The sequence below is a fragment of the Heterodontus francisci genome, chromosome 10 (assembly GCF_036365525.1).
Source record: "Heterodontus francisci isolate sHetFra1 chromosome 10, sHetFra1.hap1, whole genome shotgun sequence".
NCBI lineage: Eukaryota > Metazoa > Chordata > Chondrichthyes > Heterodontiformes > Heterodontidae > Heterodontus > Heterodontus francisci.
In genome coordinates, this window is record NC_090380.1 from 35,509,770 (window position 1) to 35,532,015 (window position 22,246).

At 45.6% G+C, this 22,246-nt stretch overlaps 1 protein-coding gene across 2 annotated transcripts in view; it reads left to right on the top strand.

Moving 5' to 3' along the window:
• Positions 1-9,888: 9,888 nt before the first annotated feature.
• Positions 9,889-22,246, top strand: part of LOC137374395 (pyruvate dehydrogenase E1 component subunit alpha, somatic form, mitochondrial) — a 40,400-nt gene continuing 28,042 nt past the window's right edge. Inside the window, exon 1 of one of the 2 annotated variants that reach the window (XM_068040437.1) lies at positions 9,889-10,028. In XM_068040437.1, coding sequence (XP_067896538.1) covers positions 9,978-10,028 — 51 coding nt within the window. In that variant the 5' untranslated portion in view covers positions 9,889-9,977. Of the gene's footprint in view, positions 10,029-10,165; positions 10,185-22,246 lie in introns of those variants that run through there. The other variant, XM_068040438.1, reaches the window with a different exon arrangement.

The following is a 22,246-nucleotide window of genomic DNA, read 5'->3' on the forward strand; positions in this document are numbered from 1 at the left end:
CTCCCCTGCTCTCTCTCTCACCCCTGCTCTCTCTCTCACCCCTGCTCTCTCTTTCTCCCTTCCTCTCTCTCTCTTCCCCACTCTCTCTCTTCCCCACTCTCTTCTCCACACTCAACTCAATCCAAACATTGGCATGCTGGGAAAGGGGGCAGTTCTTGGTCATCCTGGAAATATCCATCAGCTGTTATGCAAGGGGGTTGCATATAAAAAATATTTTTTATAATTCCAAAATCTTCTTGAGAGGTCCAAGCCTAGACCTCAAGGCGGGCCCCACTTTTGACTTGAAGGATTTTGACCCAGCCACAGTGAGGGAACGGTGATATAGTTCCAAGTCTGGATGGTGTGTGACTTGGAGGGGAACCTGCAGGTGGTGGGCTTTCGATGCATCTGCTGCCCTTGTCCTTCTGGGTGGTAGAGGTCACGGGTTTGGAAGGTGCTGTTGAAGGAGCCTTGGCAAGTTGCTGAAATGCATCTTGTAGACACTGCTGTGCGCCGGTGGTGGAGGGAGTAAATGCTTAAAATGATGGATGGGGTACCAATCAAGTAGGCTGCCGATCTATCTTCTTGAGTGTTGTTGGAGCTGCACTCATCCAGGCAAGTGGAGAGTATTCCATCCCTGACTTTTGCCTTGTAGATGGTGGACAAGCTTTGGGGAATCAGGAGGTAAGTTACGTGCTGCAGAATTTCCAGCCTCTGGCCTGCTCTTGTAGCCACAGTATTCATATAGTTGGCCCAGTTACATTTCGGGTCAATGGTAACCCTCAGGTTGTTGATGTTGGGGGATTCAGCAATGGTTATGCCATTGAATTTGAAAGACAGATGGGTAGATTCTCTCTTGTTTGAGATGGGCATTGTGTGATGGCACTTGTGTGGTGCAAATGTCACTTACTGCTTATCAGCCTAAGGCTGAGTGATGTCCAGGTCTTGTTCTATGTGGACACAGACTGCTTCAGTATCTGAGAAATGATGAATGGTTCCGAACACTGTACAATCATCTCTGGACGTCCCCACTTCTGACATTGTGATGGATGGAAGGTCATTGATGAAGCTTCTGAAGATGGTTGGGCCTAGGACACTTTAGGACAGCTTGGCAGTTTTAGGAAAAGACACTGTTGTGGGAGCACTGTAAGGGGTTATAAGTGAAGGTCAGCAGTGGAAGTGATGTCAAGTCACACATTACCAGAGAGTTATGGGTGTAGCCCTACAGTGTGAGACGTGTGTAGATGGACTCCTGTCGTAGCTGTCCTAGTTTAAGTTATAATAAAAACCAATGTATTTGTTGGATATTACTTGTAGCCCGGTGAATCTTACAATAGTTCACATACCAAAGGAACAGGTACTATTATATGGTGGCAATATTTGGGATATATCTTTCTGAAGAACACCAAATAATATATTGTGGCAACATTTGATATTTTTCTGAAGAACACACTGAGAAAGAACAAGGAACAGCAGGTTGCTTAGGAGGACTGTAGTTGACTCCACAACATTGCAGCGAGCTAGGACTACAGACAGGCCTCCAGGAGGTGCTGAAACTCTGTGAGTACAGTAGGCAATTTGCCAGGGGATTGGAGCTTTCAACTAATCTGGCAGTGGGTTGAAAAATTTGAAAAGAACCAGCTACAGCCTTAACTGCTTTAATTTACCCAGGTTTTTTGCTTTGTGGGTGGAGTCTAAGATGAAAAGAGTGGTAAGAGCTACATAGCACAAAGTATCAGGCTGGTTGTGGCAGCTGTCGGTACTGCAAGCTGAAGCTCTCTGCAGAGAGAGAAAAAACTGCTCGCTGAGTTTTTTTTAAAAAAACAGCCCATGTAAGCAAAGAAGTCTGTGATCTCACAGTTGAAAAAGATGAGCTGTGTAAACAAAATAGCAGCTGTCATCTCACTCTTAAAGGGGCAGGCCCGCAGAAAAGGAATCTGCCTATTAAAGGAAAAAGAAGTGTGCCTATGAAAAAGAAAACCTGTGAAAAGTCCTACATTTATAAATAAAAAAGTAAGAACATCCAGAAAATGGGAGTCAGGTATCCAATTATGGATTGGAAGGTGTCGGACATAGTGTTTGAATTTTAACTGTTATGCCAGTGAATGGAACTGTGTTTTCTGGATCAAGAGGTGAGAGAACCAAAGAAAAAAGCTGTGAAAATCCAGATTTCCTTGGGCAATGAGGACCTGCAAGAGATCAACACATCAGGATTGTCAACTAAGGATCAGAAGGGCCCTAGACAAGCTATGGACACTCCTGGAGGAGCAACTGAAGGTAAAGGTCAATTTCCGAGTACAAGAGTACAAAGGCTTGAACTTATGACCTAACGGCAAAGGCAAGATGAGTCCATTGACCAGTTTGTTGCAAGCCGCCGAGACAAAGCTCATGAATGCAACTTTGCAGATATTGAATTGTTGGAACGGATTATAGAACTAGTAATGTCTACTAAACAAGAGGCCTTTCAAAAAGACCCGCTTGCAAAGAAGGGCTGCATTTTCCCACTCCCTTGATGTCGGGCTCTGTGGCGGAGGGGGAGGTTGAAAGATAGATCTGGCAGCGGTCTGCCATGGAGCCCAGCATCGAGAAGGCCCAGCCCGATCCTCCTGGTGGCGAGGCTGTGTGGTGGCCCCCCTGCTGTTAGGCAATGGGACCTGGATTTCAATATTTAAATTAATTGAATGCATACATTTAAATGGACTTACCTGCAATCTTGAGGGCCACGGCAGCCGGCACTCACACGCCTTGAAGATTTTCAGTGCAGCAGTGGCAAATGGGGTCAAATAAATGTAATGGGTGTAGGGGATGGTAGGAAGGGGTGAACTTCAAACTTTGTGCAGTCTGGGTGGGTGGGGAAGGTCAGATTTGAGAGGTAAGTGTTTTGGGGGGAAGGGCAAATCGTTATGGTAATTGTTATTGGAGGGTGGGAAAGGGGCGTTAGACAATTATTTAATACATTTTGAGGGCTGTTTCTTTAAAAATTCAAATTGACCAGCAGGGCTAGCTGCCCTTTAAAAATGGCACCAGTGCCTATGCACAGGCAGCTGACACCATTGCCGGGACGGACAGCCCGCTCGCTCCACGTGATTGGGGACGGGGTGGGGGGGGGCTGCCCCGGCTATTTAAATGAGCCGCCGCATGTGAGATCGCGGCGGCTCTTTGATGTGCAGTCGGCTCGGGCTGGCTGCCATTTTTCAAGCTCGCCGCTGAGATTGGCAGAGGGCTCATAAAATCCCCCAAAGAAAGGGCACACCATAGATGCACTCCTCAATTGTGGAAGCAAATTTGAAGCCATCATGGCTGGGTGCCAACAGTTACAAGCATTGGGGGTGGTTATGACAATGGTAATGGTAACCAAGGCTCAGAAGTCTGCTAAGCCTTGTGGCAAATGTGGCCCGACTCACCCAATTCGCAGTTGTCCGATGTACCAGGACCAGTGCAAAGCTTGCGGCATGCGAGGACATTGGGCAAGGCAGTGTAGAAGGCAGAGCTCAGATACTGCACAGAGGAATGATGGCAGATCATATGCAGAGAGAACATCTGCAAACGCAACAAAAGGTATGCCAACATTCAACAAACATCCAAGCAGGTACATCAGGTCAGCAGCGAGACAGATTGTCAGGAGGACACAGGTAAAGAGTGCACTCGTGTGAACAGTGAGCAAGTATTTCACGGAGTTAATTTGGATCAACATGTCAATGCTATTACGCAATCATATTAGCCAAGATCGAGATTATATGTCTGCAGAAGGGTGGCAAGCATAACCTCAGAATGAAAATCAATACTTGAAGCAAGTGCAAATATTCTGCCCATCTGTATACTGAAGGGCATATACTTAAAGAAATGGGAATCTATGATACGATCCACCATGACTATGCTGACTGCCTACAATGGTTCTCCAATCAAATGCAATGGAACAATGGCCTTACAGTGCAGCTATGGGAGCTCCAAATGGCTACCACAAATGTTTTATATTGTACAAACAACTGGATCAGCTGTCACAGGACTTCCAATATACTGAGGTTTACAAATTGTCACAATACATGAAGTTAGTAATGCACCAAAGATGGTAAAAAAAATATCCAGCTCGAATGTGTCGGGTCATTCCACGTAAAGGACGACACAAAGGCTGGGAGTCTTCACATGAAGAGGTGATATGACCGGGGCACTCTCCTTGGGCTTCAATCTGTTGCAGTACATGGAGGTCAGAGGGATTGCTGGTTATTGGTGGTGTTGCCAGTCTTTATTTTTCTGAGCTTTCCAATCAAGGGAAGATGAAGGAATCGTATGACAGGCAAGCAGGACCAGAATTAGCTCGATTGTGAGTAGGACAGAAGGTCAGGAATTTGGTATCCTGCAGAGGTTGCTAGGATATGTGACCAGCCCTGATGGTATAAGGTCAAGACACCCAGTGGTGCAATTTTCAGATGGAATGGAGGTCAACTCAGAGAGCTGTACGACAACACCACATGCAAGAACCCTGTAGCATCGTGGACACATTCAAAGACAAAGTCTGAAGATGAACGTACAGAGGCTACGAGCACAGAGGAAGAACATATTAACCAGAGTTCTTAGTCACTAGACTGTCAGAGGAGTCATCAAGACAAGCTCATTTCTGGGAAGAGGTTTACGATAACAAGATCAGGATGATTAAGCAAACTTCCTCTGCATTTTAGAGAGGGTTAAACTTGCTTACTTGTAAATTATGTTTTGTTTTATTCACATATAGTTAATCTGAACCACACATCGTTGTATGTAGCACATATGCTTTTATGTGAGACCACCTTAAGAGGCTGTAAGTGAAAGTCACAGGAGAAAGTGATGTCACATCACACATGAGCAGGGAGTTATTAGTATAGCCCAAAAGAGTGAGACATGTGTAGTTGTACTCCTATAGTGGCTGTGTATATATCTTTTTTTTTATATTCGTTCATGGGATGTAGGCATTGCTGGCTAGGACAGCATTTATTGCCCATCCCTAATTGCCCTTGAGAAGGTGGTGGTGAGCTGCCTTCTTGAACCGCTGCAGTTCATGTCAGGTAGATACACCAACAGTGCTGTCAGGAAGGGAGTTCCAGGATTTTGGCCCAGCGACAGTGAAGTAATGGTGATATAGTTCCAAGTCAGGATGGTGTATGGGTTGGAGGGGAACTTGCAGGTGGTGGTGTTCCCATGTATTTGCTACCCTTGTCCTTCCAGGTGGTTGAGGTGGCGGATTTGGAAGGTGCTGTCTAAGGAGCCTTGGTAGTTGCTGCAGTGCCTCTTGTAGATGGTACACACTGCTGCCACTGTGAATCGATGGTCAGTTCAGCTCTTTTGTCCTGCTTGCCCTTGCTGAAGTTATGCTGAGGTTCTGAAGAAGCAAATCCACTTCCATGGAAATGCAAACATAGCTGAATTAATTAATTTGGGTATATGCCTAATTTGACTAATTTGGATGGGTCTGCCCCTTTAAACATTCATGTACATCCAAGCAGATAAATAAATTCACACTTTAACATTGACGAGCAAACTGGATTTCGAAGGTTTGAGGTGCTCTTGACTCCACTGTAATGCATCTCCTTCAAAGTTTGTTGACATCTGTAAAGCTAAATCAAAAACTAAAATCATGGTATTATATATTTTCCAGTTGTTTTAGCAGCAGTAGCTGATGAAAATAATGCAATTCCACGGTCCTTTTTAAAATAATTCCCACATTCCAAAGGACAGCATAGCTCTTTGTTTCCCTCTGCTGGCATTTCTTGAATGCACACTGGTGCAGAGTGCAGTGAAGCAGAATCTGAATATATGAAAATGCTAAATTCCCTGATCCTGCATATCCAGAGCTGAATTTAGTCACTCCCGGCATTGGGCTGAAACAGAGGTGAGAATCCCGCCTCAGCTATTTGGAGCCCCCCCCCCCCCCCCCCCCCACCCCGACACGATTCTACGGCACCCGGGTGATTAACAGCCCAACGCCAGTATCCCCTTCCCTTTAAAGATGGGGATCCCACCTCCAGGAGCTGCAGGCCAATCAGAGGGCCAGCATTTCAGTGCCAGCAGTGCCACTGGGAGTGTGGCCACTGCCAGTACTACAAGAGACATTGGAACCAGGCCCAGCGGTGGAGACTGGGACCCCAAGTAAGTGAGGCACGTTCACCGAGGCCAGTCCGGCAGTCTCTGGCGATGGTAGGATGGGGGAGGAGGGCGGGTGTTGAGAGCAGGGGGAGAGGGGTTCAGGGAGATGGGTGGATTATCAGCGGCGGCCCTCTGTGGGCCATAGTTTGCTGCCGCAATTGTATGGGCTCCCCCCACCTCTGAATCCATCTCCAGGAGGCCCATTAAATTCAGCCCCCAGCATGTGGCAGGCACTCCAGGGATGCTCAGATTGGACACTATAGCCCTGATTCTCCAACTTCCAGCCTGGGAGTACAGAATTGGTCAATTCAAACAATAATGCTTTACTTAATAACTGTGTCAATCAAAGACTCTCAGGCTACCTTCCCTCTGAGTTGTGCAGGCTTCCTGATGTAACTGCAGCCGGCAGTGGGAGGGAAATCATGTTGGGAGTTGTTCTACTAGCTTCCCACCACCCGCTAGCATGTATGTCATATCCCACCAGAAGTAGTACAATCAGAGAATACACCTGCCCAAATAAGGGCAGGAATTTGACAATGAGATGCAAATGATCAGAGTACATTCCCCCCTCCCCCCCTCCCCCCATCAAGCCTGCAGGGAGGTTGTCTCATTTTACTGGGTGACCTCTCCGCATGGCTAAATTCCAGCAGTGGCAGGAAAAGGCCTCAGGTATAGCCCATAAAATTCAGCCCATGAGCTCAAATCCCACCATGACAGTTGGGGAATTTAAATCCAGCTCATTAATTAAATAAATCTGGAATTAAAAAGCTAACCTTAGTAATGGTGACCATGAAACTACCAGATTGTCATAAAAATGCATCTAGTTCACTAATGCCCTTCAGGGCAGGAAAGCTGCTCTGTTTACCTGGTCTGGCCTATATGTGACTTCAGACCCACGGCAATGTGTTTGACTCTGAACATCCCTCTGTAATATTTAGGATGGGCAATAAATGCTGGCTTTTCCAGTGACATCACCCCGTGAATAAATTTAAAAAAAAATCTTTTGCCTGTGGCCACAGAGGAGTTGGATATTTAAGGAATGGAATCCCTTTCTTTGTAGTTGAGGCCTTCACCAGGGGCACAAAGGGTCAGGAGATGTATAGTCGATGACCCCTTACACCTGAAGAAATCTAGTAACTTTCACAAAGCCCATCGCGCTCTCTTTGTATTGGCAGCCTCCATCCGGTAGGTGATGAATTACTCCCCAAACATAGACTTTTTCATTCTTTACTGTTGCTTTTGAGCTCAAAAAGCAGAGGGGCAGGAGTAGGGATTCCCCAGCAGGTCTGTCACCCAAACCGATTGTCCCAACTCTTGGGAGGATATTCTCTGGAGGCACCCTATACAAGGCCCACAATGGGTGGGAATATTTGTTGATCAACTGTAACAAGATGATGAATGTCCTTGGTTGCCTTGGCTAATGGGCCTAGGAGGAGATAACAGACCCTGTTGTACCAGTTTGAAATAACCTGTGAATTGTCTCATCTCCCAAACTGGTTCATGTAACTGTCATCAAGTAGTCAATGTCTGCCGCCTGATGACCTTTATTTTCAAAACCTGCATGTGTTCACTTTGTGGTTCAACCATTAAACATAACTCAATTTCAAAACCCTTTCTGTGAAGAAACAGAAAATGATCAAAAATCCCAAATGTGACAGATCCTTTTCAGTCTTTGACCTGCCCTGCGATCCCTATACATCTGCCCGCCTGACTGCAATCACAGGGGAGAACTATGAAAGCCTGGGGGCTGTCTTGTGTATGGGGAATGCTGATTTCCCAGTATTTATGGAGGTTCCAATACACAATCTCCTCTCTCCAACCATCTCTCCCCCAAAATTCAGTCACTGGTCACTCTAACACATCCATCCTCGCAGCGTAAATGCCTTCCCACATCAATCAGAAAGCAAACAGGCTGTTAACAACCCAACTGGCTGATGCCTGAATGTCAGTCAAACAGCATTTTCATTCTGTATCTAATATTCTCATAAATAATGAATGAAGGTGTTCAAAGAAAATGAAAAATTACAAACACTTAAAAAAAAACTGCATGATTTTTTTTCCCTCTGGATTGCTCGTTGCAGCATCCTGGAGATTAATCTTTAATTCCTGGAAACTCCAGGAATTGTTGATCGGTTAGCATCCTTCTATCTACGAGAGATGATGGACACGCAGCAAACAATCCATTTAGGTGGGGTGTCTTCTCTTGGTGCACCTTTGCTGATGGCTGTGAAGGCCAATCCTTGAGAGGCAGGTTCTGCCACAGGTGCCACACATGAAGCTGCCAAGTGACGCTGAGTTGTTGTTTCTAACGTAGGCGCATGTTGCCAAGCAGCTGTAGCAACTAGTCATCGTGGTACTGCAAATCAATCCACAGCGTGTGATGCCATTTCCCTCTTTCACCAGCTAGTGACTCCCAGGTGCGATAGTTGACATTTAGTGCTTTCATGTCACGCTTGCAAGTATCCTTGAAGCGGAGTTTTGGGCGCCCACTGGTCATCTGGCCTCGGCTACCTCACCTTACAGAAGATCCCTGCAGTATGCCCCCATCTTCCATTCCACAGATGTGTCCAATCCACCAAAGCTGCCTCTGTTTGATTAGTGCCAACACACTTAGGAGCTCTGCCGTTGAGAAGACTGCTGGATTTGTGATTTTGTCCTGGCAGGATATACCCATAATGTGCCGCAGACACTGAAGATGGAAATTATTGAGCTTCGTTTCCTGGTAGCTGCAAGTCGCCCATGTTTCACATACAGCAAGGTACTGAGAACACAGGCCTTATAAACCATCAGCTTGGTCCTAAGGGTCAGCTTGGTGTTATTCCATGTGCATTTCACGAGTCGGCCAAAGGTGGTAGCTGCTTTCCCTATACGTGTATAAACTCGGCATCAAGGGACAGATTGTCTGTCATTGAGGACCCAAGGTAGCAGAATTGGCTAACCACTTCCAGTGGAGTGTTATTTAGTATGATCAAGGGCAGAGATGCAATACCTTGTCCCATGACCACTGTTTTCTTGAGGCTTATAGTCAAGGAGAACAAGTTACAGGCATGGGAGAAACAGTACCTGAGTCTTTGTAGCTGAATTTCCCAGATATGCACCTCAAGAGCTGTAAACTGCAGGGCTATGGACCAAATGTTGGAAAGTGGGATTAGGCTGGGTGACTCGGTTTTGGCTTGTGCAGACATGATGGGCCAAGTGGCCTCTTTCTGAGCCATAAACTTTCTATAATTCTGTGTGAGCGACTAGTGCAGCATCATCAGCGTAGAGGAGTTCTCTGATCAGGACTTGATGTGTTTTTATCTACGCTTTCAGCCTTGATAGATTGTAGAGCTTCCTGTCTGACTTTGTGCGCAAGTAGACTCCTTCCATATCTGCAGGGCAGGCGATGGAGAAGAAGATGCCAAATAGAATGGGGGCTAGGACACCATCCTGTTTCACTCCGTTCTTCACACCAAAATTGTCAGAAGTGGAGCCATCAAACTATACAGTGCAGTGCATGTTGTCATGGAAGGAGCGGATAAGATTGAGGAGCTTTGGTGAAGAGCCAAATGTTTTTAAAACTCTCCTGGAATTACACTAGAAATAACTACCGCAGGAAATATCCCCTCAATCTGAGGTTTGAGCTGTGGTTCGCACGCCGGTGTATCTGTCAGTCGGTCACTCTGCGCTTGGAGCCTATGGTGGTCTGTAACCCCAGTGCAGCTGCCAGTTGCCCAGCCACCTCACCACACCAACCCAACCCCCGCCCCCCTCTTCACTCTGGTGCAGCTGCCAGTTGGCCAGCCACACGTGTTCACATTGATGCAGCTGCTGGTCGGCCAGCTACTGCTTCCTCACTCCGGTGTAGCTGCCGGTCGGCCTGGCGTTTGGTTTTTGCGGTGATGACAAAGATGCTGCGGCTCCTGGGCAGCTTGATCCGGAGCGGGAACACTGTGAGTACCGGGGCCGGGCTGGGCTGGAGCGGGAACACTGTGAGTACCGGGGCCGGGCTGGGCCGGAGCGGGAACACTGTGAGTACCGGGGCCGGGCTGGGCCGGAGCGGGAACACTGTGAGTACCGGGGCCGGGCTGGGCCGGAGCGGGAACACTGTGAGTACCGGGGCCGGGCTGGGCCGGAGCCGAGCCCGCCGTCTCCGTGCTCGGCAGAAGCTGTAGCTCCTGATGTGGAGGGAGGTTCCCGCTGGGCCCTGGGCAGGATTCAAGGTCACCTGGGGCGAGGGTGAGGGCGAGCTCGGTCTGCTCGGGGTGGGGGCTGGGGATGAAGGAGTTGGGGGTCGGGGAGAGCCCTGTCTGCCGAGGCCCGGGAGCTGCTGCTGGTTTAAATTCTCACCAGTTTTACTCTCTCTGCTCCTTCCAACAGAAGAATTCCAGAATAAAAGCAAAATACTGTAGTTGTTGGAAATCTCTCAGTTTCTCCGTCTCCGCATCGGCTCTGATGCTATCTTCCACAATAGTGCTTCTGATATGTTTTCCTTTTTCCTCAACTGAGGATCCCCCCTGTGGTGGACTGGGCCCTCAAACGTGTCTGGACCATTTCCCCCGCTGCTACCTTCACCCCTCTCTCTCCCAGAAGCACAACAGGGTTCCCCTTGTCCTCACTTTCCACCACACCAGCCTCCACATCCAAAGGATCATCCTCCGCATTTCCACCATGTCCGGCGTGACTCCATTACCAAACGCATTTTCCCCTCTCAGCATTCCGAAGGGATCGTTCCCTCCGCGACACCCTGGTCTACTCCTCCATTACTCCCGACACCTTGTTTTCTTCTACGGTACCTACCCATGCAATCGCAGGAGGTGTAATACCTGCCCCTTTACCTCTTCTCACTATCCAAGGCCCCAAACACTGCTTTGAGGTAAAGCAGCAATTTACTTGTCCTTTCAATTTAGTATACTGTATTCGCGGCTCACAATGCAGTCTCCTCTACATTGGGGAGACCAAACACTTTACGGAACACCTCCGTTCTGTCTGTAAACATGTCCCCGAGCTTCCTGTCGCTTGCCATTTCAGCACACCCCCTTGCTGTCATGCCCACATCTCTGTCCTGGGCTTGCTGCAGTGTTCCAGTGAGTATCAACATAAGCTCAAGGAACAGCATCTCATTTACCGATTAGGCACACTACAGCCTACCGGACTGAACATTGAGTTCAATAATTTTAAAGCATAACTGACCCCCTTTTTTTATTTTTATTTTATTTCAATGTGTTTCATCATTCAGTTTTTTCACCATGTGCCTGCCCGCTTTTTCATGTTTTTATTTTTGGTTAGGGCTTTCGTTATTCATTTAGCACCCTCTGCACTAACGTCTTTCACTACACCATGAGCAAACACTCTTTGCCTTTGCCCCATGACCGCCTTGTCAGTTATTCTCTTGCGACCCTGCCCTATCGACACCTTCCCTTTTGTTCTCTTTTGCCCCACCCCTGCTTTTTTTGATTAAAACTTGTTATATTTCCAGCCTTTGCCAATTCTGATGAAAGCTCACTGACCTGAACGTTAACTCTGCTGCTCTCTCCATGAATGCTGCCAGACCTGCTGAGTATTTCCAGCACTTTTTGTTTTTATTATAGAAGAGCTCCAGGGTTTTGGGGAAAGTGGCTACAGCAACAACACCAGGTTCAGGCAAATGAAAGAGGGAAATACGAGAGTTTAGAGAGTGATAGAATTATAAAATCAAATTAGAACGTGCTGTAAATACCGAAACAATTGCATATTGTAAAATGCCTCGGGACAGCCTGAGGTCATGTCATTGAAATAGAATTAATTCGTTCTTTCACCTATTTAAGATGCTGCCAGACATGCTGAGCATTTCCAGTCATTTTACATACGTTTCTGCTTGGTTTCACACTGTTCCTGCCTTTCTCCTAATAGTTTTCTGATCACAGCAGCTATAGGTGATGTTGCTTTAATTACCAAAGACAGCAAAAATTGTGGAAATGCCTCTTCAGGAAAGGTCTGTCTCATTCGCCACTTGTTATTCAGTGCCTGTTATATCGTCTTGTTCGCTGACTGGTATGTGTGAGACTGCTAACACTGCCACTCCTTAGCCCTGTTGCGATTTTGCCTAGTTATTTAGCTTGGTTCCTAAAGGTTGCATATTTTGGTGCCTGAAATTCAGAAAAATTAACTCTGTTACATATTTCAATGGAATTGCAATCTGTTTCATCCCCTGCCAACTTTCATGAGAAGGTACTGAGATCTTTTGTACCACCCTGCTACCACTGTTTAGAGCTGCAGAGCCCCAGTAGATCACATAATTGTATGTTTGTAGTTTTCAAGGTCACTCAACACTCAATTGTTTTGATATGCACACCAGATTATTATGTTCCTTCTAGGGGATGGGGAATTTGTTAGTACCTGGTTGATCCTAAATTGTTACTTTTCTGTCAATCAGTATGTCAGTGACAGCATACATAAAGAAATAAGTACTCTAGACTGCGGAAGGTATCACGTTGTCCTGGGGGAAGGGAAGAGAACTGGGAGTAAACTTTTGAAGAAGGTGTTCAAGCCAAATCATTTTTTATGTGGAATGTTTCTCAAGACCAGGGTTCATGGGATTGGGAGTAATATATTAACATGCATTGAGGATTGGTTAATGGACAGATAAACAGAGTAGGAATAAAGGGGTCATTTTGGAGTTGGCAGGCTGTAACTAGTGGGATACTGCAAATATCATTACACTGGGTCCCCTAAGCTATTTATAGTTTGTATGAATGACTTAGCTGAGGGGACCCAGTGGAATGTATCCAAGTTTGCTGACTATGCAACTTAGGCTGTGAGAATGCAAAGAGGCTGCAGAGGGATATAGACAGGTTAAATGAGTGGGCAAGAAAATGACATGGCATATAATTTGGAGAAATGTAAATGTCACAAGGTGGATACAAAATTGGTTCAGTGGCAGGAAACAAAGGGTAATTGTTGATGGGTGTTTTTGTGACTGGAGAGCTGTTTCCACTGGTGTTCCGCAGGGCTTAGTACTGGGTCCCCTGCTTTTTGTGGTATGTGTTAACATTTTGGATGTAAATGTAGGGGGCATGATCAAGAAGTTTGCAGACGACACAAAAATTGGCCATGTGGTTGATAGCGAGGAGGATAGCTGCAGGAAGATATTGATGGTCTGTGCAGATGGGCAGAAAAGTGGCAAATGGAATTCAGTCCGGAGAAGTGTGAGGTGATGCATTTGGGGAGGTCAAACAAGGCAAAGGAATACACAATTAATGGGATAATACTGAGGTGCAGAGGAAGTGAGGGACCTTGGAGTGAATGTCCACAGATCCCTGAAGGTAGCAGGACAGGTCGATAAAGGGGTTAAGAAGGCAAATGGAATCTTTTCCTTTATTTGCCGAGGTATAGAATATAAGAGCAGGGAGGTTATGCTGGAACTGTATAAATCATTGGTTAGGCCACAACTTGAGTACTGTGTGAAGTTCTGGTCACCTCATTACAGAAAGGATGTAATTGCACTAAAGAGGGTACAGAGGAGATTTACGAGGATGTTGCCGGGACTGGAAAAATGCAGCTATGGGGAAAGATTGGATAGGCTGGGGTTGTTCTCCTTGGAACAGAGAAGGCTGAGGTGAGATCTGATTGAAATGTGCAAAATTTGAGGGGCCTGGATAGAGTGGAGCTGAAGGGCCTATTTACCTTAGCAGAGAGGTCAGTGACTAAGGGGCATAGACATAAAGTGATTGGTAGAAAGATTAGAGGGGAGATGAAAAACATTTTCACTCAGAGGGTGGTGGAGGTCTGGAACTCACTGTCTGAAAGGGTAGTAGAGGTAGAAACCCTCAACTAATTTAAAAGGAGTCTGGATATGCACTTCAAGTGCCATAATCTGCAGGGCTACAGACCAAATGCTGGAAGGTGGGATTAGACTGGGTGGCTAATTTTTTGGCTCTTTTTGTGCCAAAAGCTTTCTATATTATCTACTTTGATAGGAAAAATAGAAAAGCAGAACATATTTTAAATGGTGAGAAACTGGGAAATGTTGATATTTAGGGGATGTGGATGATCTTGTACATGAATCACAAAGTTAATATGCAGGTACAGCAAGCAATTAGGAAGATAAATGGAATGTTGAACTTTATTATAAAAGGAGTAAAGGAATCTTACTGCAACTGTATAGGACCTTGGTGAGGTCACACCTGGAGTACTGTGTAGAGTTGTGGTCTCCTTACTGATAGAAGGTCTTACTTGCCTGAGGGAGTGCAACAAACATTCACGGGACTAATTCCTGGTATGAGGGGATTGTCCTGAAGAGATATTGAAGAGATCTTGAATAGACTAGGCCTATATTTCCTAGAAATTAGAAGAATGAGAAGTGATCTTATTGAAACATAACATTCTTAAAGGGCTTTTTTTATTTCCTGGAATGTGAGCATCAGTGGCCAGGCCAGCATTTGTTTCCCAACCGTAATTGCCCTTGAGAAGATGGTGGCGAGCTGCCTTTTTGAATTGCTGCAGTCAATATGAGGTAGGTACACCCGCAGTGCTGTTAGGGAGGAAGTTCCAGGATTTTGATCCAGCGACAGTGAAGGAACAGTGATATAGTTCCAAGTCAGGATGGTGTGTGGCTTGGAGGGGAACTTGCAGGTGGTGGTGTTCCCATGCATTGGCTGCCCTTGTCCTTCTACTCGGTAGAGGTCATGGGTTTGGAAGGTGCTGTCAAAGGGGCCTTGGCAAATTGCTGCAGTACACCTTGTCGATGGTACACACCGCTGCCACTATGCACAGGTGGTGGAGGGAGGGAATTTTTAAGATGGTGTTTGGGGTGCAGATCAAGTTGGCTGCTTTGTCTTAGATGATGTCGAGCTTCTTGAGTGTTGTTTGAGCTGGACTCATTCAGGCACATGAAGAGTATTCCAACACACTTCTGACTTGTGCCTTGTAGATGATGGATAGGCATTGGGGAGACAGGAGGTGAGTTACTTGATGCAGAATTCCTAGCCTCTGACCTGTTCTTGTAGCCACTGTATTTATGTGGCTGGTCCAATTCAGTTTCTGGGCAATGGTAACTCCCAGGATGTTCAGGGGTAATTCAGCAATGGTAATGCCATTGAATATCAAGGGGCGATGCTTCGATTCTCTCTAGTTGGAGATGGCCCATTGCCTGGCACTTCTGTGGCATGAATGTCACTTGCCACCTATCAGCCCAAGCTTGAATGTTGTCGAGGCCCTGCTGCATATGGACGCGCACTGCTTCAGTATCTGAGGAGTTGCGAATGGAACTGAATACTGCAATCATCAATGAACATCCCCACTTCTGACCTTGTGATAGAGGGACGGTCATTGAAGCAGCTGAAGATGGCTGGGCCTAGGACAATACCCTGAGGACTTCCTGCAATGATGTCCTGGGACTGAGATGATTGGGCTCCAACAACCACAGCCATCTTCCTTTGTGCTAGGTATGACTCCAACCAGAGGAGAGTTTTCCCCTAATTCCCATTGACTTCAATTTTGCTAGGACTCCTTGATGCCACAATCGGTCAAATGCTACCTTGATGTCAAGGGCAGTCACTCTCACGACACCTATGAAACTCAGCTCTGTTGTTCATGATTGGGCTGTCCTGAGGTCTGGAGCTGAGTGGCCCTGGTGGAACCCAAACTGAGCATCGGTGAGCAGGTTGTTGCTGAAATCTGTCACTGTTAAAAGCACTGTCAGTGATACCTGATGTTATAGCGGATGTTCAGCCATTGAATGAATTCATAGAAACATAGAAAATAGGAGCAGGAGTAGGCCATTCAGCACTTTGGACCTGCTCCGCCATTCAAAAAAGATCCTGGCTGATCATCTAATTCAGTACCCTGTTCCTGCTTTCTCCCCATATCCCTTGATCCCTTTGGCATTACAAAATATATCCATCTCCTTCTTGAATATATTTAATGACGGCCTCCACTGCCTTCTGCGGTAGAGAATTCCACAGGTTCACCACCGTCTGAGTGAAGAAATTTCTCCTCATCTCAGTTCTAAATGGCATACCCCGTATCCTGAGACTGTGACTCCTGGTCACCCCAGCCATTGGGAACATCCTCCCTGCGTCTAGCGTGTCTAGTCCTGTTAGAATTTTACAGGTTTCTATGAGATCCCCTCTCATTCTTCTAAACTCTAGTGAATATAGGCCTAGTCGACCCAATCTCTACTCAAACGTCAATCCTGCCATCCCAGGAATCTGCCTAGTAAATCTTCTTTGCACTCCCTCCATGGCAAGAACATCCTTCCTCAGATAAGGAGACCAAAACTGCACACAATACTCCAGATGTGATCTCACCAAGGCTCTGTATAACTGCAGTAAGACATCTTTACTCCTGTACTCAGATCCTCTTGCAATGAATTCGCCTTCCTAACTGCTTGCTGCACCTGAATGCTTGCTTTCAGCGACTAACGTACAAGGACATCCAGATCTCGTTGCACCACCCCCTTTCCCAATCTATCACCATTCAGATAATCTGCCTTTCTGTTTTTACAACCAAAGTGGATAACCTCACATTTATCCACGTTATACTGCATCTGCCATGCATTTACCCACTTACCCAACTTGTCTATATCCGCCTCGCAGCTCACATTCTTCCCCCACTCCCATCTTTTGTGTCGTCTGCAAACCTGGAAATGTTGCATTTAGTTCCCTCACCCAAGTCATTTAACATATATTGTGAATAGCTGGGGCCCAAGCACTGATCCCTGTGGTACCCCACTCGTCACCACCTGCCACCCGGAAAAAGATCAATTTATTCCTACTCTCGGTTTCCTGTCATGTCAACCAATTCTCAATCCATGACAGAGGTCAATAGATTTTTGGAGACTAAAAGAATCAAGTGGTCTGAGGATAGTGTGGGAAGTTGTTTACTGTGGCAGAAGATCAGCCACGATATTGTGGAATAGCAGAACGGGACCAAGCAGCCTAATCCCACTCCTATTTCTTATGAAAGTAGAATAGTTGTGCACCATTTTAGCCTTACAACAGTGATAGGAAGTTGAGACTGAAAATATAATAAAGGACAGTCAGCATGGATTACAAAAGGGAAGGTCATGCTTGACTAACCCCATTGAACTTTTTGAAGAAGTAACAGGATAACAGTAGATGTAATATATTTGGATTTCAGAAAGCCTCTGATAACATACCGCACATGGCTAAAGTCAGAGTATGTGGAGTCACAGGACAAGCAACAGAATGGATAGCAAGTTGGCTACAAAACAAAAACAGAGTGTAGGTGTTAAAAGTAATTACTCAGATTGACAATAGGTGGGAAGTGGAGTTCCACAAGGATGGGTACTGGGATCTCTGTTCATCATTTTACATAAATGATTTGGACTTTGGAATCAGAATTGCAACTTGAAAATTTGCAGATTGCACCAAATTGGGGGATGCCGTTAATACAGAGGAGTACAATGACAAAGTACAGGAAGACATGAATGAAGTTGCAGAATAGGCAAGTAATTGGCAAGTTAAATTCAATATAGACAAGTGTGGGGTGGTACATTTTGATAGGAAGAAAAAGGAGGTCATGTACTCTTTGGAAAATAAGTGTCTAAATGGGTTGAGGAACAGAGGGATCTGGGGATCAGATATACAAATCACTAAAAGTAATGATGCAGGTTAATAAGGACATTAAAAAAAAACAGCAAACAAAGCACTGGAGTTCAGAGATAGAATGGAAAAGCAGAGAGGTTATTTAAACTTGTACAGAACCATGGTTGACCACATTTGGAGTACTGTAATCAGTTCTGGTCTCCGTACTATAAAACGGATGTAGAGGCACTGGAGAAAGTGCATAAAAGGTTTGCAAGAATGATACAAGCACCAAAGTTATATCCATCAGGAAAGATTGAACAGGCTGAGCTCTTTTCTATAGAAAAGACTGAGGGGTGATTTGATCGAGGTCTTTCAGATTATCAAATGGTTTGATCGGGTAGATGTAGAGAAGATGTCTTCAGTTTCAGGCAAGACCAGAACTAGGGGCTGTACATATATGATAGTCACTAATAAATCCAATAGTGAATTTGGATGAAGCCTCTTTACCAAGAGAGTGGTTAAAATGTGGAACTTGCTACCACAGGGAAGTAGTCGAGGTGAATAGCAAGAGATGTATTTGAGGTGAAGCTAGATGAACACAAGAAGGAGAAAGAAGAAGGATATGTTGGCGAGGTTGGATGAAGGGTGGAAGGAGGCTCGTGGAGCAGAAACACTGGCATGGACCTGTTGGGCAGATTGCCTTGTTTCTGTGCTGTAAATACTTATAATTTTGTCACAATTATGTTGCAAGTGAAGTGTTTAAAGCAGATTTAAATTGTAGCGCTATTTGTAAGCCAAGCAACAAAAGTATTGGCCAATCACTTTTCTTGTAGAATAAATTCCGAAGAAGGGTCACTGACCCGAAACGTTAACTCTGCTTCTCTTTCCACAGATGCTGCCAGACCTGCTGAGTGGTTCCAGCTTTTCTTGTTTTTATTTCAGATTTCCAGCATCCGCAGTATTTTGCTTTTAATTTTCTTGTAGATACTGTCTGTTTAATACATTCTGTAGATTTGATTACTCAAATCTCTTTAACTCAAACTCTCCAGGGCATCGTTCCCCTATCCATTGGGTGATTATAACTGTGGGTAATTGCTTTGCCCTGCAGTTGCTAATACTGTCTTATTTTCTGTGTGCATATAGGTTGGAAATTTCTGCAGCATATATCTGTTCCAATTGAGAGACCTGACATTCACTACACCGTCAGTTCTGTCATTGCATCTGTGTAAAATCTTGGTCAATGCATTAACATTTTTACCTCCCTTCAAATCTTAAAGAATTCTTATGACAGAAAAGTTCAAAATGAAACTTTTGTTTTTATACAAATATAACTACTGACTTTATGCTGGTATCCTGCCTATTTGTGGCAGCTGTATAGAATTTGATCTTATACTGTATGCTAAAACTGGCTTAACCAAACCTTTGTATAAATTTATCATTGTTCTTTATTTGTCTGTGTCCCAAAACATGAAACCCCAAATTCTGCTGTTTTTAATGTTTTTTTCCCACCTGCACTCATACTTAGTGATGGGGCTGGATTTTGTGTCGCTGGTGGCGTTCCCAGTGCCAGGCTGAAAGAGCAGGGAGAACTCTGCCTCGGCCTTTATGAGCAGCACCCTCCCCACCGCCCCCCCGGCTCGATCTTGTGCTGTTCCAGCACTTAGTGACTGGCACTGCGATCACCATCCCTTTAAAGATGGTAATCCAGCCTCTTAAGAGCTGCAGATCAATGGCAGGGCCGGCAGCCCAGCAGTATCAGCAGTGCCACTGGGAACGGTGGCCACTGCTGATACTGCAGAGGCCTTGGGCCCAGGCCCTGCGCTGGAGATCCAGACCTCAGGTAAGTGAGGCAGTGTCGCTGGAGCCAGTCTGGTGGGGCCTGGTGAGGTGGGGGCGGGGGGGGCGGTGCAGTGGTTGGTGGTGAGGTTGCAGTGCAGAGGGAAGGGGGTCCAGGGAGTTGGAGTTTTTCCCGGCGATTGCCCGCAGTGGAGGGACACCACCCGCCCCCCAACTTCCCCAAAATCCACATGGAGGGCACCTTGTACTACTGGGCGTCCTCCCCATGTGACGGCCACCACCACTCCCCCCCCGGCCACCGCCCCTGGTTAAATCCCAGTGGTGGGGGAAGAGGCCCTTAAGTGGCTGTTAATAGGCCACAGTTGGCCTCCGGGCAAGAAGGCTGTCTTCAGCCTATCCGGCCCCTGACAAAATCGCTTGGCAACGGGGCGATGACAGGCCCTCTGCCCCGCACCCCCCCACCGGCCTACCGTTGCAATTCTATGGGCCAACCCTGCCTTGGGAGCCCATAAAATCCAGCCCGTAGAGTCATTTACAGCACAGGAGGAAACCATTCAGCCCATCGAGTCCATGTCAGCCCTCCACAGAGCATTCCAGTCAGTTCCATTCGCCCACTATAGAGAATTAATTCACACCCTTTGGCATCTTTCCATTGAGGGTACACTCCTATTCCTTACTGTTCTTCCACAATGTATTGCTTCACAATTCTCCACATTAAGTTGCATTGAGCATCTATCTGCTCATCTGGCTAACCTGCCTTGATCTTCCTAAAGTCATTTACAGTTTTGACTGTTTGCCACCACCATCTCTCTTGATGTTATGTAACATCACTGAATTTTGAGATTGTGCCCCCTATGTTTAAATCTAAATCAGTGAACACAAGTTCTGATGCAAAGCAAGAATTGGTTTTATGCCGTGTTGTTTAAAACTGGAAGCCAAATCAGTGTACACAAAGAAATTGATGCTAGATCAGGATTGTAGGCATTACATATTTAATGGAATTTGAGTTAGTAAAGCCCACTGCTGAAAATGCACAAAAAAAACCTGACCCCAGATTCATGCCTCCTCCACCTTCCCTTGTAGCAGCAGGTTTCAAGCTTATGAAGAGTTTGAAAAAGCTGATCCAGTTGAATTGTTTACAGTGGAAAGGTCCTGTACTGTAGAGGAACACATGTTAAAAGGTAGGAGAAGGAAAGTTGGGCAGGATATTTTCATCCAAAGAATAATAGTATTGTGAAACAAGTTACGAGGAAAGGTCACTGAGGCGGATACTATAATTCAGTGGAAGCGGCCATTCACAGTGTTTCTGGAGATAGAACGGATTGAGCGATATGGTGAGACAGCAGGTAAATGTAATTGTATCAAAAGATTATTGGGCCTAAAGGTTGTTTTCTGTTCCTACAGACACTCATGTTGAGTTTAGCCAAACCTTACCTATCCTGCTGCTTCTGCTGTCCCCTGACAAATTAAATGTACATCGGAAAAAAATGTAGCATGATGCATTTGTGGAATATAAAAGAGAATCCAAATGATAAATGCTATGATCATGGGCCAAGTAAATGTGTTTAACTGTCCCTTTCTACAAGATCCTGTGGAAATGCAATGTGTTGGAGCACCCAGACCTCTGGAATCTGTTACAGGTTTTCTTAAAAAGTGGCCTTTCCTCGTAATTTCTTCCTCATACACCTATTATTCAGATGTTCAGCATCATACTGACTTTGAACTATACCGTTAGATTGCTTTCTCCCCCCCCCCCCCCCCCCCCCCCGCCCCCATAGTTATATTGTAGATAAGTGACCCTTTTTGGTATTAGGATTATCCTTCATTTGTTTTTGGCATCTTATCTCAGTATTCTGTGGCAGTGATAGAATTAAATGCTATAGAAAAGGACCGGAAACTGGTTTTCTTATATTTTGCAGTAGCCAACTGTATATTATATTGTAGAACTGTAATGTGTAGTGAATGCTTTTGATGAATGATGAGCTACCGTGCAGTATACCTGGTTAATGCTGGTCTCTAAATGCTTGCGAGGTATTGAGTATGTTAACAGCCAGCACAATCCCCATCCCCTTTCCTCAAATCGGCAGGGGTGGGTTTTGGAGGTGTGCGGGAAGGCAAGGAATTTTGAGTGGATCAAATCTGACTTCACATGATGGTTATATACTGCCTGTCCTGTGTTGTTATGGTGTATGATATTGCCTGGCTTCCCTAGTTGGATTCCACCCCTGTAATTCAGTTCCGATTCCTGCTGGACAATACACTTGGCAGTATTTCTGTTGCTACAAAGGGCTCTGATGGTTAATGCTTAAAATACATATGAAGGGAATTCAATACAATGGTTTAAAAAAATCGTAAATCACAGTAGTTCTCCTGCTCATTACTCATCAGAGGGAATTCATTTTTTAAAGAAATTGGGGGCGGGGGGAGGTTATTAGTTTTGTTCCTCTAAATGTAAGGGACTAGTCTGTGGGGCAACCTGACTCTGTCACCTTAGTGATGGGACCATTTCTAGCCTAGAATGAGATAAATGTGTCCTGTTGTCTTGCTAACTGTCAAGGTAGAAAATGACCCTCGAATGAAAAATGGCTGTTCTTTTCTGTAGTTAATCTTCCAGTCTTCTCATGCATCAGAAATCACATGTATCAAAGCAAAATGTTCCCACAATTTCATTAGTTCCAAAGGAAATCAGGCAGTCTCCCACTTTTTGTTCAGAGGATTTTATCCCCTCATTGGTCATCTTATGTGGGATACAAAAATGGCTCATGCAGATATGCAAGTGTCACACTGAGCAGTCAGTGGAGGGTATTCTCAGATACTGGTAGAGATGGAGTGGGGGGGACAGT